The following is a 27,533-nucleotide window of genomic DNA, read 5'->3' on the forward strand; positions in this document are numbered from 1 at the left end:
GGATATTCTAGGACTAATTGCAATCAGTAAGGAACACGCAAAGAGCAACGTAATACCCAGGACAGCCAATAGGAATAAAACCTTATACACAAATCTATCATGTTCTAGTAGTGAAGGCAGTTTAAAAACACTGATCTCCACTTAGATTGTAAATGCGCATCACCCTCTTCTCACTCATGTATTCTCTCTCTCTCTCTCTCCCCCCTCCCACCCCCCCTCACATACACACACACACACAGAGCACAGGCTCCTGGATTTGTAGAAGACAGACATCCAGGGCACTTCTTGGCATCCACAGGAAAATCATATGGGATTAAAAACCCACAGCAGTAAGTACTCGCTGCATTAAATGTTTATTAAGTGGCATGCTGTCAAAACCTAGACTTAATAGTAAATACAGGAGGACTTTAATGGAAATTGGTTGTATTTGATTTTTCTTAGGAACTGCTGAAAGCTGCCGCTTGAGGATTACAACTTCACCTTTTGCTTTTATGGATGCTTGTTTACTATCCATGTGGTATCCTCTGGACAGCCAATAATCCATTCATTATCCACACTGATTGAGTGCAGGAGTAGTGCAGTGGAAACTACTTCACTCAGCTGACGGCAGACGACAAAAGGAGGGAAATGATGAATTCGGACAATTTAACCTCCCAAAGCTTCCTCTCTGCTATTCACAGCAATGCCAGCAATTTATTCTCTGGGCTCCAGTTTGTTCAGTCCTTCAAGCCACTCATCATCCCCTGCTACTCGCTAGTGGTTTTTATTGGTGTCATTGGGAATTACCTTCTCATTTATGTCATCTGCAAGACAAAAAAAATGCACAATGTCACCAACTTTCTGGTAGGCAATCTGGCTTTCTCAGACATGCTCATGTGTGCAACCTGTGTGCCTCTGACACTCGCGTATGCCTTTGAGCCCAGAGGATGGGTGTACGGCCGTTTCATGTGCTACTTTGTTTTCCTGATGCAACCTGTCACTGTGTTTGTCTCTGTCTTTACACTGACTGTCATAGCTGTGGACAGGTATTATGCCATGGTGTACCCATTCCGCAGGAGGCTCACCATCCCTATTTGTGCTTATATCCTGGCTGCTATTTGGCTGCTGAGCTGTACCTTGGCTGCCCCAGCCTTGGTCCACACTTACCATGCAGAGTTCCCAGAACTGGACTTCTCCATCTGCGAGGAGTTTTGGTTCCACATGAAAAGAGATCGCTTAGCTTATGCCTACAGCACTCTCATCATCACTTATGTACTGCCTTTGGCTGTCATCTCCCTGTCCTACCTGAGAATCTCTGTCAAGCTGAAAAACCGCGTAGTGCCAGGCAACGTCACCCAGGGCCAAGCTGAGTGGGACCGAGCAAGGAGGAGAAAGACTTTTCGCTTGCTAGTCTTGGTGGTGGCAGCCTTTGGAGTCTGTTGGCTGCCTCTGCACATCTTCAACATGATAAAGGACATAGACATCAGCCTGATTGACAAGCAGTACTTCAACTTCATCCAGCTGCTGTGCCACTGGTTTGCAATGATGTCTGCTTGTACCAATGCCTTCCTCTATGCCTGGCTCCATGACAGCTTCAGGGGGGAGCTGAAGAAAATGTTTGTCTGGAGGAAGAAGAAAATTGGACCCACTACAAACTGCATTATGGCCAGTGTGGTGCTGTAAATGAGAGCTGGTTGCAGTGCACTTCCTTCATGCAGTAACAATGTAAGTCTTTTCCACTTCTAATTACTTGTTATTCCTGACGTTTGTCCACAGGGCTCAACTACAGTGACACAAGTCCCATGCATAGCTTCCTCAGCACCTCCACCCCTACAGGGAAGGAGAGGCAGGCGTCACGCCCCAAAAACAACTTGACTTCTTTGGCTGGAGTTAGAGGCCAAGGAGATGTTAGCCTAACAAGACACCCTTATGTAAGCTACAGGGATCGTTCCTATCTGTTTTGGATATTGCTGGCAGTATACAGACATGAATATGAGACCTAAACACCTCAATGAGGAAGTGTTTTGGATCGGGTAAAAATTATATCTGCATATCTACCTAGAGTCCAGTCCTTAGCACAGGATCTAAGGTAGAGGACTAACAATATTCCTGAGTCCTCTTGCATTACAGCCATGCTGAAAATAGCCTGTGTCTCTCTGAAATGCCCTTCCTGAGCTGCTGTCTCAGCTGTGGGCTGCAAACCAGGTTGGTGGGAGCGGCCCCCAGGCTCCCTCTGGCAGCAGCGACATGCAGATGTGTCCCCACTCCTGAGTGTGCAAGTGATGTGCGCAGTGATGGCAGCAGCAAACTTGCCCTCCCTCCAAGCGCCTCTGTACAACACGACCGGCTGGCTTGCGTGCCTGTGGCCCTTGGTGGGGCGTGCTGTGTCTGCTGGCACGGTTTCCTCCCTCGCTGTCATCTTCTCCTTGCCACTGGCCGGGCAGATGGGGCGGCAAGGCTGCTCACCTGCTGGCCATGGCCAGCTGCACAGGGCGGGCAGCTGTGCCCTGTGCTTTCTGAGCCCAGCATCATCACGCAACCCCAAACCTCCTGTGTCTCGCGAATCTGCCGCAGAGCATGTAGCAAGGTGAGATGCAGTATTGGGAGAGGGGAAATAAAACCGGAGTGATGTGATTTCTGTGAGGTGCAACAGCCTGTTTGGTGGATTTGCTGATTAACAGAGCTATAGAAGGAGTTGATGGGAAGAGGCAGGGGGGAGTCTTTACTGAAAGTGAGAAGCACAGATTTAGATAGTAAGTGTCACCATCAAGGATGGACAGACCAGAAACATAATGTGTGGTCGAGAATCATACAAATAAAGGAGCATTAAGACATACCCCCACTTTACCGACATTGAATTGCGTTCCTGCCATTGTCTCGTGTAACCCCAGTTTGCTGACCCTACTGCAAGGCAGCTGTGCTCCCAGCCAGAGGAGCGGACGTCGTCACTGCCTTGTCGGTGCTGAGATGCTTTCCATTCACCTCCTGAGGAACAGATTTTGACATCTGGCAATGCTGCCATCAGCTTTGATCCCCAGAGACAGCCAGAGACTTTGGTATTGTCTTCAGGAGCACTTCTGGAGGTGTCTGTTAAGATACAGAGGGTGGAAGGGGCTGGTGACATTGAGCTGTGCATGAGCATTGCACATTGTTACCAGTCAAAGAAAGACCTGACAAATGGAGCAGAGTGGCAAGTGCTCTCTCAAAAGAGAGTCTTTTGGGAAGAAACAATTTCCTTTGACATTCACCTTTCAATCAGACGAGGGACTTAGAAGCTATAATCAACCTAATGGTTTCTAGTTGCCTCCTCCCTGACCTGAAAATACCTAAGATAATAGGTAAGTGTACAGGACAAAGTTCTGAAAGCAGGCATTGTTTCTGGAGAGGTTTCTTCCAGCTGGCTCAGCCAGAATCTGGGATGGATGGGGAGCTGCCTGATGCTGAGCTGAGATCAGCCGGAGCAGCAGTGCAATCCAGGGGCAGTTTTGGTCGTGACTAGCAAGGGCACCTATTCAACTGCAACTGCACATGACCCAAAACATATACTCTGTGAGGCGTCGAAATAGACGAGAAGGAAGAATGAAGCAAGAGAGGATGGTTTCTCTAGTTTGTGAATTTGCTCCTACTGTGAAACTGATTATCATTTGCTCATCAGCATTCAGTAAGCTTAATGTGGTTTAAAAAGTACACAGATGCATATGCACCCACTGGGAGAAGCATTGGAAAAATATTTGAAATGCCTTTTCACAAATTTCCTTAGAAATTCAAGCTGTTCTGCTGTTAGTAATGAGGAACGGGATATTAGAAGCTGATTACAGGCACAGAATCAAGGAGGTCCTTTTAAAGTGGGCATTACTTGCGTTCACTCTGTGATTAAGTGTATCTGCCTTGCTTGCATTGATTTAAAGATTTGAATGACCTATTAAAGCATGTTTTGCTTTTGCTGAATTTTAGGAAACTGATTTTCCTTCAAGCTCAATATAACAATTTACTGCAATAACTAGTGATTTTGAAAAGGCAAAACCCACCCCTTCCAATCAAACTAACCAAATTTTCTAATGCTTTCAGCTTTTGTTTCAGGGCTCTTTTGAGGGGAATGGAGAGTAGGACAGCAAGAGAGCACTGAAACTACACTGCAAAAAGCAGCTTTAAATAACAAAATCCTGATTTTGAGAGATTTTTCTTCTATGGAATTATGTTACTTCCAGCTGTTAATGTGCCGGTTTGTAAAGGTTAATTAGCACTGAGATGGCCCGTAATGTGTACAACCTCATGCACTAAATACAGACGGCATTGTAATCCACAGTGATCCAAAGCCCAGTGGAGTACTGGGAAGACTCTTGTCAACCACAGCAAGCCTGGGATCATTCCTACTTACACATCATGTTTTTATTCTCATTTGCCAGCAATGCAGTTTGGCTTATTAATGTTCCCTTGAATGTTAGTGACTGCAGAGGACTGCTGCAGAGGGCTGCACGAAGCAAACGAGGGAGTTCTCTATTTTTTTCTTTTTTTTTCCTTGAGACAGAAATGAAGGGCTGCTCAGTGCATATATTGTTCCCACAGTGACAGACGCACTCGGGAACATCTCACTGGCGGCTGCAGCCTCTGGAGCTGCCATTCCAGCTGTGCCCAGGTCTGTCATCTCAAGGTGGTCCTCAGGAGTGCCCAGCACAGTGGCCATCCTTGTTTAAGTGCTGGTTTAGCTTGTACTTGCCTTGAATCTGTCAGGCCTTGTATCTGCAGCAGAAAACTCTGCGTCTGCCCCTTGCTTCAGGCCCTTCTCAGGACTTGGTTTTGCAGGTGCACCCTGAAATGCTCCATGTTCCCCAGCTGTGGGCTCCTGAAGCTTCTCCCCTCTCCTCAGCAGCCCCCTTGGTCCACCTCAGTGGTCTTGTAAGGCTATTTTTCCAGGCTTTCCCTGGACAGTGCCCAAAGGAGGTCTGGTCCCTAGCAGGAGGGCTGGGGGTCCTGTGGACTGGGGGGGATTGAGGCACAGCCGTGTTCACTCAGCCCCACCTCTGAATCAAGCCCCAGGAATCTCTGCTCAACATAATTACTGTTTTCTCTGATAGCCAGAGTAATAAACAATAATAAGATTTAGAGGCGCATTGGTGTGTTTCTTTAATCCAGTTATGCAAATAATTATATTAAAAGCCGTCATGTGAAATGTGTTTGCTAATCTCCACTCCTTTCCAGGGAGCTGCTGTGGTTCTCTGAGGGATCAGGGCTCATCACTCCCCTATTTTTGGTGGTATAATTTTTAATTATAATTTAAGAAATCATTGCATGCTTTGATTTTATAAAATAGCCTGGTTTGAAACTTGGTGAACCTATTAACTTTCCCTGTAAGGGTTTGAGTTGTTTCTTGCTTACACTCACATCCAAGGACTCACATGCTGCAGGGCAGCTGTTCTGCAGGGATGGAGCTGGGCTTGTGTCTGAGCTGAGGTGTGGCAGAATGCTGTATGCTCCTCATCTGCTGGGATTTCATTCTAGTTGTTTACATGTACTGAAAGACTTTTAGTGGGTAGAGACCCATGCGCTCTGCATTTAACAGCAGCAAATACATGTTATTTATGATGGCTCCTTGGGCTGTTCCTAAATGAAGGTCTCCATTAAACGCTCTGAGATGTACTACGGAGTTTGTACAGATGCTCTGTGCTGGTGGTTGCAGGCAGATATCAAATGCCTTAGCCAGCAGGCGGGTGATCAGAGCATGACTAGTCTTGGGCTTAGGAAATAGAGGGCCCACTTAGGACCACACTTAAATTTGTAAAAAAACTGTAAAAATCATCTGGGAGATTTCACAGGGGTCAAACCTCTACAGCTCAGCAGGCTCTGCATATCTTAAATGTGGAGATTAATAGAGATATGGAAGGATTTCATGGGGAGAAGCAGGGGGGAGTCTTTGCTGAAAGTGAAAAGCACAGATTTAGACAGTAGGAATGACAGCATCACAATTTGAAGCTAGCTGTTCTGCATAGTTGGAAGGACTCACAGAGCATCGTTCTAGCAAATACACTCTATTTCCAATGTTTATAGATGCAGAAATGCTTGATCAAACATAAGCTACTCCCCATGGTCAAATGTGGGATTGGTATTAAAAGGTGACGTACTTGTGGAACATATAAAAAACTAAATCAGTATTTGATCAGGAATTAAAAAACAGATTAGATAGCAAAAAAAGGCCACTAAATCTGAAATCAGACAGCCAAAGAAGAACAACAGTTAATATAACCTCAGTTAAGGTCAGGTAGAGTTGGTCTCTCCCCGACCTTGAAAATGGCAGCTCAGTGCAGTCAGCAAAGACTAACTTGTTTGTGCAATGCATTGCTTTAAATAAATTTTCCTTATGCTTGGATGAAGAAAACTGTGAGAGCTGTATCATATTTGAGGAATGACAGTTTATCTGGGAAGGGCAAGAGCAGAACCTGCCAGAAGGCCATTGCTCACAGGAGCATGTTGAGTGCTTCCCAGCTGATAGATAGACTGGGAGAAGATGGTATTTTTCATGCCAGCTGAACAACAGATGCTCTGCACCGTTTTAATTGAGCAAATTTTCTTTGTTGAGGTGTCAATGGTGAGTTATAATTAGATGTCTAAGATTATACAGGGTACAGATATAAGCTGAAAATGGTGCACCTGCAGCTAGGGAAAAAAAAAAAAGAAGTCAGATTTGACAGAACTGTACATCCATCAATCTGCCCACCAGACGAGAAGAGGGCAGAGAGAGAAACAGCATGCTGTTGGTAAAGTCACTGCTGTCTTTGTCACTTCTGCATGAAAAAATATAAATACAAATGTTTACCTCCAGCCCTCCACTCTGACTGCCCACTAGCTTTGTATTTTTTTCAGAAAAAAGTAGTTGCATTCCTCCTCCTTCTCCTGGGAAAAAGGTTGCTCAAGGGTCAAAGCAAATATTCCTGTCTCACAGAAAGCACACAGAAGTCAGGGAGGCTTTCTAAAATGGAGATCACTCTCTTCTCTCTTAAACTTCTTTCTGCAAGCAGTAGTAGCCCATTGTGCCTGACACACAGACTCTGCGCCTAACCCTTTGCTGTGTGTGTCTGCAGCTGGCAGGAGTAAACCTGGGCTGCTTCCCACTTGAAGCAGTGGCTTTTGTGGTTACATCCAGTAAAACCTCCTCCCCATACTTAGTGACTTCATTCTGGGTCAAAACCATCACGAACTCTGGCTCCTTTGTACCTGATTTCCCTCCACATCAACAAAAGTTTGCTTTACTGAAAGTCCCAGAGAACAACTGCAGATGCATCGAATGTACCCTGCCCATGTTAATGAGACCTTGCCTTTAGAATTCGTTATCATACTCCCTGTTTCAAGAGCAGGTTTCTAAGTACATTCCTACCATGTACTGATATAACCAGATGGAACAGGCTTCTCCCAGGTTGATTTCAACCAAATTTTATATATGTTTCTCTGCTCCCTGCCCTCCCAACCCTCCCCCAGAGTCTTGAAACCATTGATCAACAAGTCAGTAGAAGCAGGAGCCTCAAGGATGTTGAAATCCTAGTGGCTATCTGAAATAAGGAAAAATACTAGCATTTTCTTGGTGCTCCCCAGGGAAGGAAAAGACATCAAAGTGTTCGCTCCTTTAGGGACCCAGCTAGGGTTACACTGGGGACGGTGTAAATGGTTCAGAACTAGTTATGAGATGGCGAGGCTGCCTCCTGGAGTTAACGGCATGAAGCTCAAATATACCTCACTGGGAGTGAAATGTATTTGATAAAAAATTTTAGATCCCTATGGAATCTAATATCTACCCTCTTTGCCAAGAAGCTCATAGGACTGACTTTCTTGCCTGTTGTTGCTTACTTTTCCTTTCTACAGCCTGCTTTGTTGACCTAAGTTAATGAAGCTAGTAATTAATATAAATAATAAAACACACACTCAGGAGCTCCCTGCTTTGTGTCTCCAGGTCACTGGAAATCAATTTGGGATCACTGTTATCTATTTGCAGCTGACTGGGTTCTCCATTCCTTGCATCTTGTTTATGTTAATTATCAGTATTACATTGTAATTTCCTTGTGTTTTTTTTTTTCTCTCTGCAGGGAACATACAAAAGGAGATGATGGCTTTAATTCCTACATCTACATTTCCTACAATTTCTGCATTTCCGTTAGGCACTGGAGATGTTTCATCAGCAGCTAGCAGGACCGCAAAGAGAAGCTTGCTGCTTTCCAGCACAGCAATCAGATCTGCCTCTCCTGCTGAGCACAGTTCTTGGTTTCCAGATAAAACGCTGGAAAGGCAGCCTGTGGCTCACAGCAGCAGTAGGGGCTTTAGTGCTGTGGTCTGTGAGAGCCTGGTGATGTGTGTGGTGCAGAGGATCGCTCTTAGGAAGCTCAGGATCCCCCCAGCAACATCACCAACTAAGTGATGTGCTCGGCTGGAGGCAGCTGGTGCTCCCTGTGAGGCTGGGCAGCACGCGGTGTGGTTGCTCTGTCTGTGGTGTCTCAGCCACAGGGAGTTGTGTTCTGTTACCCCATCACACCCACAACAAGTCAGGCTGATGCTCTGGTGAGAATGTGACAGCCAAACAATGCGGTAACTGTGACACACCATCACAGGTTGCCATCAGTCACAGCTTAGGTTTGTGTGACCAGCTGTGTTTGGGAGTGGGGAGGCGAAGCAATGGACTGTACTGTAAAACATACCTGTCTTGGGCTCCTGGATGCAAGAAAGAAAGAAAAAAAAAAAAAAAAAGAAAAGCATAATTTTGGACATCAAGACAACAATAACCATCCAAAGGCTAAATCTGTAATAACCCAGAGGCTGTTTCTGTACAAACGCAGGGGTAACTCAAGCCTTCTGAGTCTGGTCCCTCACTTGCAGCGTGCTGCTTCAGTGTATTTGCTTTATTGCATCTTTCTTCCCACCCCGCAGCCATATGCTGAGGGCCAAGCCAGATGTATGCATGAACCATCAGTGTGTGGTCCAGAGACAGATGAGTTGAGGGTGGATGCACCTGTGAAAGATTTTTTTATAAGAGTAATTGAAAGTTTGGGGATGGGGTTCTGAGGCAAGTGTTCAACCAACCCACTCCTCAGCAACTGGGTGCAACTCTGGAGGAAGTGAGATGAAAATAATCCCAGTATCATGTGCAAGAGGCAGCTACGAGCTACATCACCTATTAGAAATTACTTTCTAAGTCACTATAATACAAAGTGGAATCATTAAGAAAATAAGACCTTCAACACTCTGCTTCGGAGTGATTTCCCCTCAATTATTGGATCCTTTTAAAATTCAACATCTGTTGTTAATATGCATAACTTAAAAAAATTAAAAACAAATTTGAAACCATCTGAAGCACTAGACACAGCATATGGCAGACCTGTTTAACCTTAACGAGTCAATAGTATTATCATTGTGAATCACTTCTTCATTAAAACATGTATTCCTGTCTGTTGTATAAAATGTTTCTTTGTTAAAGCCTTTTGGACCACCCATGCAATTGTCAGTTATCACAGCTAATTCTAAATTGTTTTGATAGCACTTCTTCTTGGAAAATTGCCACAGACTGAGGATAGACAAAATGTAAATCATCACTGGTCAAAGTTCCAACATCATCAACAAAGTTCAGGGAAGCTTTTGAAGACCTATGTTTTGCCATAGTTACAAAAAGATGGGTTTCTTCATTTCTAAGGCATTGTGGAAAGCACTGTTCCAAACACTTCTCACCCCAAAAAGTTGTATACAGGGTCTGACAAGATCTGCATATTTTTGTAGTTCATAACATTCTTCCTTTGGTGCTAAATGAGGAAATATGTTTTCCCATGCAATAGTTCAAAATGGCACTCACCCACCTGTAAATGCTGCCTACTAGGGATAGGGTGAAGGCGTAAAAGACAGGTTGAAATTAAGAACTGGGAATTAAACCCCAGACTGCTTAGACCCTGAAGTCATTAAATTATTGGATAAAGGCAACTGTGCATTGAAAAGTTGTCTTTCAATCATTTACTGAGAAGATTTACCTCCTTCCCCCATGTATTTCAAGAAAAGGTACTTGATTTTCAGCCTACTAATTTTCATGCAGCGACATCTCCCTTCAGCCCAGTATGAGGCACCCAGTCTCAGAGATGCAGGGTTTAAAATCACATTGTCGCTTTGCATCCTCAGTGGTGGCTGTCAGCTAGTTTAGCTCAGACAGCAGCTTGTTCTGCACACTAGCAGTCAATATTTTGGGTAAAACCTTCTCCCAGTGCATTGTACAAACAATCTGCTTGGGATGCTGTCAGTGCCTCTATGTATTCACCCAGTCTTACAAAGCTTAAATTTGATTTGTGGGTTTGGTCCAGTACTGCTTTTCAAGGACTTAAATAGAAGTGGTAAAGTAACCAGCAGCCCTAGGCCAAATATGTTTTCTATACATACGAAATTTATTATCAAGCAAAACCCAAACAAACAATCCCCAAACCCCAACATGTTAAAGGAATGGATTAACATAAAAAAATTAAATTGTTCTTAAAATGCCTTGATCCCTGGGGATCAGGTCACTTTTCAGAGGGGTAGAAGATGTTTAAATGTTTGCCTACCATTGAAGAAGGTATGTGCAAGTGAAATATTTGGTAGCTTTCTAAACCATTATGGGTTTGCTGAATGACCAGAAAAGCACAGAAGATGCGAGGGCAAGAGGAAAATGCACATTATTTTTAGTGCTAAAACGAATTAGCTGGACAAGCTGAATCTGCACTACATTGTTCAACAAACAGCCTAATTTACAGTGCTAGCTCTGCTGAAAATAGAGATAATTAGGCAAACACTTTTACTTCCAGTTCTAACATGAGGTATTTGAAAACAAGGGTGGAAGGTGGGTTGGGAGAAGGCCAGACTGGTACAGGAATAGTCTTTTTTGACAGCAGTGAATAAAACCTAAATGGAGAATAATGTCAGTACAGCTTTCTAATTCTGAATCTATTCACATTCAAATATTGAGACTGGAGGAGGTGGATAAAGGTGGTGTAGAGCTACATTAAGTTTTGAAATTTACCTATTTAAAACAGTTGCAAAAATAGCAAGCCCTACAGATTAAATTGCAGATGTTTGAAACATGGATCTGCAGTCTGATTTCATCTTTTATTGCAGAAAGTCAAAGTTCTTTGAGGCAGAGTTTTGAGCAGAGATGACCGTGTCCCTATCATCTCTTCTTAGATGGAGTCCAGAGACTTAACCAAGCTGCTCTGATTTTCTGCTGTAGATAATGGTTCCAAAACCAGCTTGAGGTGTCTCTCCAAAAGATTTTAATTTAACATTCACAGCACAACCAGAGGATTGAAAATAAGAAATCATGTAAGTAGAAACTCTTGCTAATGCCCCATTTAGGGCAACTAAACACTTTTAAAACCAAAAGAAATGACAGAGGACTGTTGGAAGCTTTGATGTACTCTGTTCAACCTTTGCATAGCTAGCGGTATTTTCTATGAAACTACAACTCTTGTGACCTGGAATTTATGCCTTCTGCATTTGGTCTAGGCAGCCCCAGAGCACTGATGTTTCCAGGGAGAGCAATTCTCTTTTAGAAAATATTCTATCCTTGTGAGCTGGATACTGCCACTTGTAATCCCTATGACATGTTTCATTAACTGCTGAAACACAGGGAAGACATTACTTACAGCAAAATATGGCAGAGTTTAGCTATGCAGCGGTATGCTAATTTCTTTTATTAATGGCTAAGAATCCAACAGACACCTATTATTCAGTGAATCTCAACCCTGCCTGTGTATTTCCCAATAAGTGCTAATTAGCCATTTGAGAATCCACCAGAGAGCAATAGTTTCATTTAGTTCAGAATAAGCAGCAGTGTGGTTCAGCTGTCACAGAAAGCTGCGTCACCTCTGAAAAGCAGAGAGAAGCCTAAAAGGAACCATAATGCCTCTAGGACTCAGAGAACTTAAGCACTGTGATATGCCTCCTTTTAGATATCTCCTCCTTCTTCTGAAGTATATTGGAACAAACTGTCTGATTACACGGACCACCACCAACTGCAGCCCTGCTGAGGGCTGCTCTCAGGAACCCCAGAAGCTTGGTTCCACCTCCATCCCTATCAGCGGTAGTCTTGATTTCAGATCAGGTGAACAGGAATTTTACAAGGGGTCCCTACCTTTCCTTTCTTCTGCTCTGTACTGGTAGAAGGAAAATAGTATACAGGTGAACTTCCAACCTGTTAGTTTCCTGGTTTATAATATTCCTGAGTTGCTTTCTTTTTTTTTTTTCCTTTCTTTTTTTCTGCAAAAGATCAGAAGCCCTCATGATGCAGCAATACCTGCCTCCATGCACAATGTTTAGCTTCCAACAACTAGAAGTGCCCAAGATCTTAAATACCTCCTCCTAACAGCTACAGCAGGTGTAAGATTGGAGTCCATGAAACCAAGCATAAGTACACATAATTATTATCCTAATCCAGAACTGAAACAAAACTCTAAATCAGCTAGTCAGTCTATCAAGCAGCATCCCTTCACAAGAGATTGATATCAGCTTCCCTTTGACGTTCAGCATGAATTTGCTTAATAAAATGGCTAGATCTTTACTCACCAAAGCACCTTTGTAAGTCATTGTTTCCCTGGAAGCTGCTGGTCAGCTGTATTCTCACTAAATCTTTCCACGTTAGAAAAGCAAATGCTGTTTTCCCTATCCCCCAGCAAATCTTACAGCCTATTTCCTATGAGAACTCACCCTTTTGATGAACGAGGTGTCCTCCCACCACCACCTGTTGGTCCTCCAGCACCTGCTCCAGCCCAGCAGGCACAGCCTTTAAGTAGGGCACACAGAGACCCTGTGTAAAGCATGGGTAGTGTTGCTGTGGGCTGGGTTGGGTGGCAGTGCTTTATAGGTAGTTCTACCTTACTCAACAGGTTTTACAAGGCTGCATTATTTGTAGATACTATTACATGAAGTCAGATAGAACCCACATATGCAAGAGCATGATTAGAATAGCTATCTGATACTAATACTGAAGACTATCAAACCAGGAAAAAAATATCTTCCTAATCTGTTAAGAAAATAAATACTGTTATGAAAATAAATACTAAAAGAATGAATGAAAATTTATTAAAAAGATTGGGGAGGGCATGAAGGAATTGAGCTTCCACTTAATCTTAGACCTCCCATTTCTACCAGAGTACTAAAATGCTGTCCCTAGGTTGTTTCTGGCTAAGAAACTTTACCTTGTAATTTTAATTGCTGTCTGTTTTTACAGGAGATGCTGTTACAGGCCTATCTATCAGCGCCTGCTCATCCTGGGGCTGTCTGAAGGAAGGGGGAGGATGGACCAGTACAATCAGTACAAAGCTAGACTCATCCTGCTTAAAACTGTCTTTTGCTTTACAATATGTGCCAGCCATAAACAAGAGCTCAGTTTAACACCAGCGCTAACACTAGGTGCTAGCTTCCTTTTTAGCCAGGACACTAAATATAAGACCAATGATCTCTTGGTGGCAAGCAACAGTAGGACATAGCTGGTGAGCAGCAAAACCCCAGTGACGGGTGGGTACCAGCTTGCTCTATAGGCACTCTCTGCCCTGCAGTGCTGCTGTGCATTCACTGATCACCTACACAGGTTTTTCTGTCCTGCCAGGAGGCTCTGATGTGTGTCTGTACAGCTATTCTCGCTGTTTGGGGAACTGAAAATCTAGCTGGCTCAATCAAACATCAAGTACCCCGTTGTGCTGGTTGCTGGAGCCTGCTGGCCTAGGTCTGAGCTGCATCCTCCGGGGTGCCTTTTTGCCCAAGAACAGTGTGAGCTGCTTCACCTGCTCGCTGCAGCCAGCAAGGGCTGAGCCGCTGTTGGTGGAGACCAGCCATACTCCGAGGGAACCTGCTACCACCATATGTGCCATCTCTTTTCCCAGCATCATCACACGTCTGATACCATGTGAGACCAGTTATCCCAGACAGATACTTGGCCTTTTGTGGTCTCAGCGTGGCACACTAGAGAAGGTCTCTAGGAAGGAGGAGAAATGATTGTCTCAGTCAGGGTTGTTGAGACAATAATTACTTACAAAGATACAAGAAGATTTGTAAAAAGATGGTCTGTTTTTACAGACCACCCCTGCAAACGCAGGCTGTTACAGTGCTGACTTCCAGGTGCTAGCCTGGCACTGGTGCACCACGTATATTCATAGGGATGTCTTACTCTGGAGTACTGGGCTGGGGCATGAGCCTTTTCACGGATGTCAGGTTTCATCCTCACAGTTTTATTCCATTTACATTCCAAATGGGTCTCTTGCTCCTAGTGACAGATCTCATCCATTTCCCCTTCCACTAGCCACTTAAACCAGCCAATTTGAAGATCACCTTAACTTCAGACTATGTAGTGTGTCTTCTGTTTGCAAATCTTTTCAACCTGTGTGAAAAGCTGCAGGATAACAGGCTTCTGATGCTGCATGAGCTGGCATGCAGCCTCCCATCCATATGCCTGTGAACTGCCTGAGCAAGAAGACAAATCAATACTAATTAATGGTCCCCTAGAAAGTAAATGATTGTTCACAGTGTGCAATGTAGCAAGGAATCCTGTAGGCTATTTTTGCCTTTGATTTATCACACCATATAAACAAGGGTTTATACATGTAGCCTGGAGCCTAGAATCTATTGCTTTGAAAGGTCAGAGCTTCTGCTGAGATAAAAGGAGCCTACAAATCTGGAAGAAGAGCTGAGTTTTTTTACTTCCATGGATGCAGCAGATAAGAGTGGCCATTTCATCTGTCTGGTTGCTCCTGAGGACTGGAACCTACACAAAAATATTCAAGAGCACAAGTATTTTGTGGAGTACCTAGACTGAGCTCCCATTTCCTGCAGGATGGATGCTTTTCTGATATTTGGCCTTCCTCCCCAGCAGACAGAGCTAGAACAATATAGCTAGAATACAAGAAAATTATGTTAAAAATCAGAAATGTTGGCTAGCGAAGGCTGCCTCTCACAAGCTAAGGCAGAAAGTTCTGATTTCTTGTGCCTCTGCTGTAAGGTTTATGAAAGTGCTGAATCAATTGGTACTGCACGGGCTTCATGTGCAGCTCAGAGGGAAGGTTCAATTGCAGCCAGTTGTAGAAAAAGGATCTGTAAAATGCATCAGGCCTTTTAATTACAGATGGTCACTTAGCAATTTCAGCTTTTGGGAAATGAGTTAGTACCATTAACAGAGACAGGTTCTTCCTTTATTGCAGTCCCTTCCAGCAAGGTTTGCTCTCACAGAACATGAGCAATTTAGTTTAATTGCTCTGTGAGAGTACATGATGTTAGGAAATGGATCATCGTGCACTGGCTCAAACCTGTTTGAATGTTGTGCTGCATGAATGTAAGTTCATTATAAGCATACATCATGAGTTTTGCTCAGGAAACAGTGTCCTGGGTTGCATTGATGATTACCTTCATTTTGCAACACTATAGGAAAACATTGGCTCATGTTATGCTCATGATTTCCTATAATCTTGGATCCCTGGAGTTTCTTATTAAGTATTCACTTAAGAGTGCAGTGAATCACTCTTGGCAACTGCACATCCTTCGGCTGTGTAGAGCAGCAGAAACCTGTAAGGTTTCATCCAGTGTTTTTATATAATTTCTCCAGCTTGCCTAGCTGACTAGTTTCTAGTCCTGTCTTTAACATACTTGTACCTCCTCCTACCTCAGTGTTTTCTAGAGCTTTAACAGTAAAGCTCTCTCTTGCATCTACCAGGTAATTAACATAAACATTTTGAACACAGCCAACTTTATGACGGTTGTCTGAGGAGCATGTTAATTGATTCTTGTATTTTGACCATGAGCACTGAAAACTCCTACATATTCAATAGTTCAGCATGTTTATTCAGCCTGTTTGGGCTGTGCCATATCAGACTTTCATGGAGAACATACTTTTCTACCTTTTGAGTGAGAAGATCTTTAGAGACGGTATCAAAGCCCATTCTGAGATTTTAGATGGTGTTTATTGTTTTCTCTCTATCCAGACCTGCAACCTATGCATAAAAGGAGACGAGTTTGCTCTGAGAGGATTTTCAGTTGACAAATCCATTTTGATTATTGCTCATTTCTTTGTTTTCTTTCATGTGCTCACAAAGATTTTGTGCTTTCCAAGGTTTTTCTGACATTTGAAGGTAAGCTGATAGACAAATCCCCAATTAGTCTTTTCCTTCCATTCTTAGAAACTGAATATATTTGCCCTTTTCCAGCCTTCTGATGCTTATTTGCACTGCCTGACTTCCCTAAGGTAACCCCAAGTGGTTCTGATATTAGCTCTGCCATACTCTTTTGCAGTATCCTGGGATAAAAACCATCAGGCTCAGGCAGGATGAAAACTTTGGAGTTCTCTAAGTGTGCTGATGCATCTTTGTGCATTTCCCTAGAGAGATCCTGCTGCTCTGCTGCTGCTGCTTGCATTAGCCAGTCTTTGCACTTGATCTTTCCTCTCTGAAATGCAAAACAAGACACAGAGAACTTTGGCCTTCTTGGCTTTTTGTGCTGATGACTTCACTTTTTCATTTGCTAGTGAATCAATGATTTGCTTGTTCTCTTTCTGTCTCAATGTATATTCAGAGCTGTTTCTTGCTATTCCTGATATCACTTGTAAAACCCTGTTCTGTACCTTCATTGCTAAAAGTTGTGTCTCTGCATACTCATGCTGTTCTTTGCTACTTGTCTCAGTAGCCTCATTTAGTCGCTACTTTCTGTAGGCATCTTCTCTGAGTTTAGGGTGAATGAAGAACTCGTGACTTTTCCCCACATTTCCAAATCTTCTCCTGCACCTCTGGCTGGCTCACCCAACTATCCTTTTATTTCTGATGTGCTGAGAAGACAAGGTGTCAATGGCACTTCTCTGCTCAATAAAAAGAGCTTAAGCCTGATTCAGAGTTCTGCCCTGCATCACCCTCCACACTGACCCATTAAAAATCTTCTCCTTCTTTACTGCATCTTTAATTAAAAAAATTAAAAGCTAAAACATATGAATCAAAGAGGTTTGTAAGATTTTTACTGTAATTATTACCCGGTTTTTTCTTCCTTTTGAAGTGAACTTTCAGAAAGAAACTTCCATTTGCGCAATACTGTATAGAAAAGCAAGCCCAAGTATCCTTCAAAAACATGAAACAGGGAGGATTTTTAGTGTTTCTTTTGTGTGTGGCCTAATCCTGCTCGCTTTAGTAGAAAATAAGACAAACTCAGCAGGGGACACATAAGAACAACTGGGCTGCGTTCCTCTCCCTGGTGCTGGTTTTTACTTGCAGCCTTGCTGTGGGAGAAATTCAGTCACAACACGTGTTTCAGTCTGTCAGGCCACGATCTGGCAAATATGTGCAAACCCGCGCTGTCCCTTGTGGTGCTTGTAGCTGCCCTTCGGACCTCTGCCACCCAGCAGCGTTGTCAAAGACACTGTTCTGAAATGAAAGGTGAAAAGGGAAAGGAGTAAGATACATGGATGGAAAGGGCGGATAGGAAAAGAGAGAGAGGATCCCGTTCCTCACATTTACTTCTCAGGATGTGATGAAAGAACTCGGCTGCTTTGACTCTGCCTGCCAGGGAGCAGTGGAAGATCAGGAGATCTGCCAGTGCTTTGGCAGATGCAAGGCTCTACCCCTCATCTCTCAGACCTCTTCGCTGAGGCCACCACAGCGGGGCAGGGAAGGGCAGCATGCTTCACTTCCTTTCTTCGGGTTATGTTTAGCCATTGACTTCAGCTATTTTACTCTGTTCTCGGTTTATTACCCTACAGGTTTACAGTGCTGAGGTGGCCACCGATGGTCCCTGGGCCACTGGAGGGCAACCCAGGTGGTGCTGTGGGAATGGGCCGCCCGGAGAGGTACAGGGACCTCCGTCTGAACTGAGAGTAGTAAAATATTAACATGATTTACAGCACGGCAGTAAATGCTTCCTAGAGAGATAACTTACTTTTTCAAGAAAGATCTTTTAAAAGACTCTTCTTTCTGTAGACCCCAAAATACAAACCAGAAAAGCAAATGCAAACACAAAACAATACAGCCAGGGGAACGAGCAAGAGGCCAGTTTGGGATTGTAAGAAGACTAGCTAAAGTCCTTCCACATGCAACAGCTTGCAGGACTGTAATATTAGTCATGATAATATATTTAAAATTAAAGTTAAAATAACATTGACGAGAGCCACCACCTGCATTTGCTCTGGAGGGTTTTTCTGGGTTATCCCAACAATAAAGGCTGTTAAAAAGGGGGCCACATGCTCATTAAAAAATATAGACAAAATAACAGAACGTGACATTGGGACAATTCTGTTGTTTGCTTACCATGGGAATCCTTCATGTTTTTCAGGCAGTTGAAGTGGACCTGCTATTCAGATAGTCAAATTTAATTGCTCATTTGAGTCATTAAAATTGTTAAAGCTGTCTTGAAATCCAGTGGTTTGCAATAACGCTTTGAGAAGAGCTTTTCTCCTCCTAGTTTTATAGTGAACAAGTGGGTTTCCTTACACGTTTCCAGCTTAACAACTATGGGGCCACACGTTTTGGCACTTCGAGTATCATAGATAGGAGATACTTCTTAAAATACCCTAAACTGCAGCTGTCCGCTGTGCTGTCACGTAAAACAGCCCTTGCTTCTGCCCTTGAAGCTGGGGGTGACCTGGCAGACGAGAGCGGGATTTGCTGAGCGATGGGTGCTCTTCCACTGCCACCTTCTGGCCATGGCCCGAGAGAGAGGCCCGTGGAACGAGTCAATGAACTTGAAAAATACAGCGAACAAAAGATTCCACTGTCCTTTAATTTTTACCAAGGGGAGAAAAAAACCCAAAACCAAACAACAAACCCAACCAAAAAAACCCCAACAAACCCCCTCACCTTAGATGTCCCCTGTTGGCCAGAACTCAAAATATAATCATTCTATATAGAACCATATTTTTTTTAGCAGTCCAAAGCTTTGGTTAAAAGGTAATGCTATGCGCTAGACTGAGCTGACTATGGAATAAGCATTTTCAGTTCTACACAGCTTGCCTGCCTGGGCTATGGACAAGCTATGACGCTGATCTGAAAGTGCAGGAAAGCTTTAGGTCCATCAGTGACCAGCTCTGTCTCCTGCCTGAGCTGGGTAGGAACACTTTACAACAACATAAAACCTCCTGTTACAATTGTGATACATCTAGTTTTCAAAGCTCTAGGACTGTGCCTGTATTTTAAGGCATTTTATTATTTTTGTATTCCTGTAATTGCCTGTATTGCCTCAGATGCTCATCAGGGACCGGGTGAAATTTCTAACATGAAAAGGAAGACTTTTTGGCCAGACCGTCTCGCTAGGAAAGTAGCCCACAGCTGGCAGCACAGAATACCACAGATCTCTGTGCTGTACTCACATGAACCATCATTCACACCCAGATTTAATTCTGTGTTCTTTTGCAGAGCTCTGTGTGTGGATCTGCTGGGAAGCAGTCTGAGCAATCAGTCTGTCTCTGAAGTCAACTACAGACCACATTCCTCCAGTGGTGCCACAGTAAGTGAGCCCAGCAGTGAAGACAGCAGTACTAGTCCCCCAGCATCAGTTGCCAGCCCACATACGAAATGGACTGAGTGCTGAGCCCCCTCGCCGAGCTGGTGTTTCATCCCTGTGGAGCCGTTGTACACCAGAAAGTACAACCGTTGCCAGGTCCTGTTCTTCTCTTAGCTTGCTAGGGATTGCAGAGAGAATCTTCCTTCCTCCTCCTTTTCTCCAAGCCTCACCCCATTTGGATCAGAACTGAGCTCTGAAGATCACCTGTCTGTTTAAGAAACATTATTTTTCCTTTGGCTGGGAAATGCCTGTGTGCACAGGACTGTGAATCAGGTCTGGTTTTTAGAATAAGCTAGGTTTATTTCATAAACTCAGGGATGGAAATAAGCAAGTGTTCTTGATTCTGACCATATTTTACTGTTACAGATGTGCGGTGTGCTTCATTAATGAAGTGGGGGAGAAGTGTGTTTTGTGCCTAACCCTCTTGCATTTTGGCTACAGAATTTGAAATGATCAGCCCCTGAGAAGCCTGTCTCCAGCAGGTGTCAGTGGAAGCTACAGAATGGAGAAATTCCACCAAAGCCAGGCTTTATTCACCTCTACCTCCTACAAGGTGCTGCCTGCCCAGGAGAGAGTGAATGCTCCATTCTGCAAAGACATGTTTTTGTAAGCCAGGTTGCTGAATTATTTTTTTCCTTGCTTGAAGAATTCTTGAGCTCAAGAATTTGCAAAGTGGAACGCTGTGGCTGTCAGAAGGGAACAGTGATGCAGCAGGTGTTAAGTCATTTATTGAAGGGACAGTAGACATGTTTGAAAAGTTTGAAGTAGTGACCGAATTAACTCATATTTCTACAGGGAGCTAGGAGTCTCTAACTTTGCTCACTGGAGTAGTGTTTTAACTGGTACAGCACAAACACGCAAAAGAGCAGAGATAAATTTCTCTCAGTAGCTGAAATCCTGACATTCCCTGACATTTGAGTGCTTTAGATGTATCTGATGGAAACTCCAGAGATATGCCAGTGTGATGTCTACCTGCCTGATGTCCCGCATCTCAAAGGCAGGGGATTATCGTTTCCCTGGGGCTCAGCCTGTGGTTCCCACAAACTGCTAACCCCACTGACCCGTGAGCACTAGTGTCACTCGCTGCTCACATCACACCTTTCTCCCTGTCAGCTTCTCCATTCCTGGTGGCTGCCTGTGAAGTTGGGTGGTCCCAGAGACACATGCCTTGAGCCAGCAAGGAGCTGCAACCACAGAGCATACAGTCGTGGCTTGTGCTTTGCTGTGCAAGCTGGTGGTGCTAACTGGCTGGTGTCAAAAAAGTCACTTGGAGACAGCGGTCCATGTGTGACTGCTCCCTGTCAAGCTACTAGGAATACAACTGGACAAACACACAATTTAAAATAGGATTAGAATGAAGTTGAATGAAGATGGATGAAGGCCAAAGTGATCTCCCTGCTTTGGCTCTTACTTGAGCACTAACAGGGACCTAATAAAATCAAAACCACCAAGACAGTCGTGCTGCCTTTCCCAGATAGCTTGGGGGGGGGGGGGGGGGGGGGGGGGGGGCTGGGAGGTGTCTATGTATCTGATCACAGCTGCACAATGATTATTTCCTTTTTTTTTTTTTTTTAAATGTTCTCCAAGCAAACGATGCTAGGTTTTCAGTAAGGCTGCTAGCAATCCCCTTGCTCTCCCCCTCAAGCCCCCCGGCCCTTCACCCCCTGCTGCAGTGTTAGCTGACCTCCAGTGGCTGCAATCACCCCACACAATTTCAGGCAGGCTGCTGCTGAGGGCAGGGGCAGTTTTAACCTTAAAAATGGCAGGGTCCATTCTCATCAAAACATTATGAACCTTTCTGCAGCCTTTCTTGGCTGTCCTGTTTTACTGGTGACATAGAGTGGCAGCACAATGTAACAGAGGTTTAAGAAAACGCTATTGTACAGGAGAACTGCTTCATTATCAAGCTAATGTTCGCAAGGCAAGAACACTTATTTGTCACACATGACAACAGGAAAATAAATTACATCTGCCTCATAAAGGACTTTGTAACCAGGCTGGGACTCTTGTGCTTGGCCTGAGCTGCCACGTGTGTACTCTGTGTGCTTGCAAAAGCCCTGCTGAGGGCTGCTGCACAGCATGCATGCATAAGGGTTCTAATGGCTTTAAAGTTTAGTGAAAAATAATATTTAGGACAACTTGTTGCAACATATAAAGAAGTTTCCTTAGGTATTTATTTCCACTAACACTTAAATGCATTACAGGGTTCTCAAACACAGAATATCTTCTAGCACAGGTTTTGCTGGCAGTTCCCAAGTTCTCAGGGACAGGCATGTGACAACATGGGTAGATTGTGAATGAAGGGCATGTAGGAGAAACTTTACAAGGCCATTTGTAAGGTAACGACAACTTTTTCTGTTTCCCAGTGTATAACAACTAAATAGTCTCATCTTCTTAGTATTATCTTGGTAACAAGTAGCATATACTGTCCTTGCACCCTGCGATGCTCTCTGAACCCTGAGCTGCCTGTATGCATACATACACAATCACACACCTAATGCAAAATTTTCTGTTGAGATCCTCAAAAGAATTAGAGCCTCCGGTGACTGAAAGCAATGACGATGAATAATGGCTGAACAGACCTGTAGTGACCAGCTATAGCATGGTGCAGAGCTGGGGCTTCACAGGCTTCGGTGAAGCTCGAGGCAACATTGCTGAAAATCTATGGCTCAACTTCATGACATTAGTGAAACACCCAGCTCCTAGGCACCAGACTGAATTTGCACTGGGTTCCAGGAGAGGCTGGGCTTCTGAATACCTTTTGAAGGTCAGTGCCTGAATTCCATAATGCTGCTGGATGTATTTATTGCTACACAGCTTTGATACTCTGGCACACTGTACCCAACAAATGTTAGTTGCTACTGTCTGACTTGGAGCTGTAGGTTAATCACCTCTCTGTAAAGTATAGGTAATTGAATGCTCATTTGAGGAAGAGATGAGGAAATATCATTGCCATCTTGCAAAGGACAGAAAGAGCTTTATATTCTCCAATTTCCATACTGAGAACTTTCCACTGGTTTTAAAGCACTTATTGAGACATACCCCACTTGTGAAGAGCTACCGTCACTTGGGGAGAATCGTTTAAAGTGGCAGCAGTAGCACTTCTATGAGACAACTCAAACAACAGGTACCACACAACATAAACACGTGGCAATTTTAAACCACTAACATGGTTTATTTCCCCAGAAGGTTTTATTAGATGACGTTCCCACCCCACATCAATTGAAGATCATGATGCCTCAATGCCACTTCACAGGAACATTTTAACTTCACTGAATATTAACAAGGGGTGAACCCACCTATCTTGTGTGAATAAAACATTTTGTGTGATGTTTTATTAACAAGTTCATCAACACACATTTGCAAAGCTTTTCATGATCCTCTATCAATTAATCCATTTACCTTCTCAGAAAAGCAAATTTATTAAAACATGCGTCCATTATTGAATAATGACACTGAAAGTCTTTAAAGACACTTGGGCTAATACACAAAATCAGTTTCTATTGACATCAAGTATTGCAAAATAATAAAAAAAAAAGACTTAATCTTAACATCCATTATCTTAATTTGCAATTCTCTAGCAAGAGAATCTCACGTTCATTTATTCCTAGATCTATAATTAAAAGCCCTGTCATAAATTCCCAGCATCTTCATTTCTATTGTGTTTTATCCATCATGTTGCATCAGAATCGAGAGGAAAAAGTCATAGATGATTCTTGATGTATTAAGCAATTTTTTCTCTCAAAGTAGATTTATCCAGTAAGGTTACAAAATCTATCTTTAAGAAAGATTCAATAAACTATATGAGGAAATAATTTGGATTTGACCGTAATAAGAACCATTCTTTCTCCCATGTAGGAAATTACTGAGATCTATTGCTGTCACCGGTTTCCACAAAACTGAGGAGCTGATCTGTCGGTGGTTTGCATCTCACATTGTCTCTGTCTATCCAGTGCCAGCATTTACCTTTAAAACAAGGCTTGTTTGTTAAAAATGGCAGCGTGCCACTTCCAAGGTACTAGAGATTCTTATAGACTCCTTTATAATGATAAAAGGGATGGGGTGTGTGTGTGTGTGTGTGTGAAAAATGCAGGGAGAGCAGCCATGGTTTTGGTGACCAAGAGTCAGCCAGCAAAGGGCTGCTCCTCTCTTCAGGAGGTTCCACATGAGAGGTCCTACACCTGCAAATGCCGGATTGTGTTGCCAGGGCTTCTCCACCTCAACTAACGCACTTGGGCGCCTCCACAGTGCCAGCATGTTGGGGACCCTGCGAAGCTGAAAGCTTGACAACATTTTCCATACCAGAGCTATGCAGACATCCCCAAGCAGGGAAGCAATTTTGTAACAGCAGCCATGTGAATCACTTACTAAAGGCAGTATCATGAGTTTGAGAAAAGCTTTTCCCAACACTATACTTACAAATCTCTCTGAGCCTTGATGGGATGGGAAAGAATATGACTCACCCAGGGAAGGATTTTGCAGGTGTGTTGTGCATCCAGCTGAGAAGGACACCATCAGAGCCAATGCTGAACAAGTGTGTTACACAAGATATCAGAGGAAGCCACCTGCAAGGAGCTGCTTACTGAAATTTTCACATGGACAAGAGCCACAAAGCACGTACTCCAGGGAGAGAAGGAAACGGGAAAACTCTGTAGGATACTTTGCAGGTGGGAGGGGAGAGGTATACCCCTGAGCTCCCCAGGCTGTGGTGTGGGCTGGGTTAGTGGGCAGTTGGCTCTGAGATGTGTGATGGGCTTCGCTCCAACAGTTCCCACTTTGTGACTAGTGTTGGCCGTCTGCCACAGCCCTGACCCCAGGAACCACACCAGAGCTGCTCACAACCAAGAGCTGCAAGCTGGCATCCCAGAGGTGAGGGGCAATAATAGACACAGGAGAAACCCCAGGTACCGGAGGCAGTTTCATATGAGCATGTACCACTTTGGGTCATCACAGCGACCTACTGCTCTCATATTCTGGCATTCAGTTGCACTTCCATCTACCTTGGTGAGGTGATCAAACCACATTGTGAGAATAAAATCTAGCCAGACACTGTGTGTATCCACATGTTTTGGGAAAACTATTCCTTCTTATTTTAAAAAAAAACCAAAACAACATGTGACGCTGATTATCTGCAGATACTTGATGTGCTTATGATTTCAATCAGCATTTTGTTCATTCATTGCCTCTCAGTTTATTGATTTATAAGCCCTTTAGAATGGTATGATTAGTGTTAGCATTTTATTCTCAGTGGGGGTAAAATGGTATTTCATTATTAACGTGTTAGAAGCTATTTCAAACTGACAGTTTGTTTTGAACCTGGGCAAGAGAAGTGACATTTATATTCAGAAGCAGAAGATTGACATAGAAATTATTCTGAAGCATAATTACAGTAAAGGCAAATGCAGAAGAAGATAGAAATTTCAGCTGGAGTTTCTGGGGGCTGTTCTGCCGCTGGTAGCTAACTCCTGCTCTTTTCTCAGCTCAGCATAATGAGACATAGCGGTGGTCCCTGTAGGCTTTTATAGTAGATGCAGGATCAAGATTTTTATGCATTTAGGCAACCCAGCGCAGGGCCGTGGGTGAGGATATAAGGCAAATGCTTGTTCTACAGCCTGTCCTGGCTATCCCAGAAAGCTGCAGTGGGATGACAACACCCTGTGCTAGAAAAAACAAGGGGAGGGTTAGTGCCGGCAAGGCAGCTGATGTCCCAGGAGCACGTATGCCCTTTGCATTTAGGCTGGTTTATGTCAGTATTTGCCAGGTGACCCGGGTGCCCACCTGCTCCAGCTGCATGGGGGGACGCGGAGCTTGCTGCAGCCCACCCAGCTGGCCCCCTGGCACAGCTCTGCACCTCTGCGCCTGCTCCAGGCTCCCTGCAAGTGCCCAGGGCTCAGCCAGGGATTTTCCGGGAGCGGCACTGACTTTGGGTGCACTCTGGGGTTGTTAATACAAACTCTTCCCATTTTTCCCAACATTTAACTTACGTTACAAAGGTGTCTCTTCTTGCCAGTGTCCATTCTTCCATACTATAGGAGGACTCAAGAAGATTTTACAGACCGAGTTGCAGACTTAAAAAATAAATTGTAGTAGGTTTTTTTTTTCCCCAAGCATTTTGACTTTAGTGACTGAGCCTCCGTTACTGATGTCTAAAGGAACTTTTCATTGCTGTGTGGAGGAGCAGAGGCCAGGGCTGTGCCGAAGTGCTGGGAGTTTCCGTCTTAACACTAGAGCTGATGGGAAGCTGACACTCTGCAAGTTTCATACAGAAGTTACGTACAACCTATTAGGCACAATATAAGGAATACATAGACCCAGAGAGCAGCAATGAGTCAACATACTACATGAAAACAGTTGCCAAACGTGACCTTATTTGTTGCTGTCTCCTCTGGAGTAGAATGAGAAAGAATACAAATTTGCCACTGCATTTTTTTGCACGTGGGGTGATTTTTGCAGTTATTTTCCAGAGGTACATAGAATCTATTACAATATAGCTTTTAATATTTAATATATTGTAAGTAGATTAAATAAATAAAACGTAGGGACTCAAAATTCTTTTGCTTAAATGCATAGGCTTTTGTTTGTGTAAGACCGAGAGCTTTAAACAATGCCAGTGAGCATGCGTTTCTGCTTGAACTTACTTGCAACTGAAGTATTATTAAATTCTTAGGATGAAATCCTAGCCTCGTTGATGTAAACTGGAGCTCTGCCTCTCATTCCAACTGGACTGAGATTTCAGATTTCTGCATGCCATTACTTTATCCCTCCTGAGCTGCTGTGTTATGGTGGCCGATCTCATTACATCACGCTGTTACATATTCCTTTCTAATGAATGAAGTAAAATGTGTATCCATTATCTATACATACTGCCTTCATAATAAAGGAAGGCAACAGAAACAATCCTTAAAAATAAATGTTCAGTTTTATCTGAATAACACAGAAAGCAGCTCAGTGACTGGATACATGGAAAAACATGAATATATTTGAGACTAGAACTATTCAACTCCAGATGAAGAAAAGTTGGAGGAAGCAGTATGCAATTAGATACAATTATGAAAGATACAGGAAATTAGAGCTGTTCGTAGATATTTTTCCAATTAACATTTGTCTTTCATTGGAGGAAAACTTTTAACTGGAAATAACCACCAGAATTGTGCCTTGTCAAGCAAAATGCTGATTTCTTCTTTATAGGAGGGGAAAACAAAAACCCCTCTCCCTAAAGTGTTTTCCGAGGGTGAAAGATGCAAAGACTGAAAAGTGATTCTTGTTTCAATAAGAAAAATCAAAATTTCCATGAATAAGTTCCTGGATGAAATAGTAGAACTTGTCTTTATCCTAATGATAACATCTGTTTGCAATAACACTCCATGCCAGTAAAGGATGTTATTTTAACTAATCTATTGGCTTGGCGATGAAAGTGACAGTAAAATGTTGATATGGAAGCTAATTTCTGTGTTTGGCCTTGAGTTCCATCTTCACAGACACCGGGTGAACACAGAAACTATTTTTGGCAACATCATAGCAACCCAGATTTAATTCTGACACTTCTCTGCCTTCCTGAAATCCAGGGAAGACATCTGGCTGCGTTTTCTGTGTATGTTTGTGAAGTGCCATTGAAATCATTTGCATCAGCAGCAAATTTGGAGATAGAAACATGACAAGAAGGTGCATGTGGGGAGGAGGGGACCAAAAGCTTGGGTTAAGAAGGAAAAAAGAATGGCAGCTCTTCAATGTATAATGTGCTTACTGAAAGCTGGGAATAAGATGTCATCCGGAATGTGTTTCTGTGAACTTCTAGCTTTGTCTAGCGCTTCGATGTCGTTCAGACCCATGATTTATATGGAATTATGCATATGCATGGCATGCGAGGAACGAGAGGATGGCTCTGCCTGATTCCCAGGGGAGTCCCTGCCGGAGGCGTTTGCAGTCCCTGCCATGAGTGTGCTTCCAGCAGCCCTTTAGAAGAATAACTGACTTCAGTGTTTGTGAGTTATCGGCTAATTTAATACTATTTAGGGTGGCCACAGACTCCTCATCATTTTTTTGGA

General features: G+C 43.5%; 1 protein-coding gene across 1 annotated transcript; it reads left to right on the forward strand.

Annotated features, from left to right (window-relative positions):
• The first annotated feature begins 237 nt into the window (after positions 1-237).
• PRLHR (prolactin releasing hormone receptor) lies at positions 238-9,507 on the forward strand. The gene is made up of 3 exons (XM_005443859.3): positions 238-329; positions 442-1,704; positions 8,052-9,507. Exon 2 carries the CDS (start codon positions 628-630, stop codon positions 1,660-1,662), a length of 1,035 nt encoding a protein of 344 aa, XP_005443916.1. The 5' UTR covers positions 238-329; positions 442-627; the 3' UTR covers positions 1,663-1,704; positions 8,052-9,507.
• Positions 9,508-27,533: the final 18,026 nt, after the last annotated feature.

Source organism: Falco cherrug, chromosome 9 (genome assembly GCF_023634085.1).
Source record: "Falco cherrug isolate bFalChe1 chromosome 9, bFalChe1.pri, whole genome shotgun sequence".
Lineage (NCBI taxonomy): Eukaryota > Metazoa > Chordata > Aves > Falconiformes > Falconidae > Falco > Falco cherrug.

Coding starts and splice junctions, on each gene's coding strand:
- PRLHR (XM_005443859.3), top strand. CDS start 628: ATGATGAATTCGGACAATTTAACCTCCCAAAGCTTCCTCTCTGCTATT.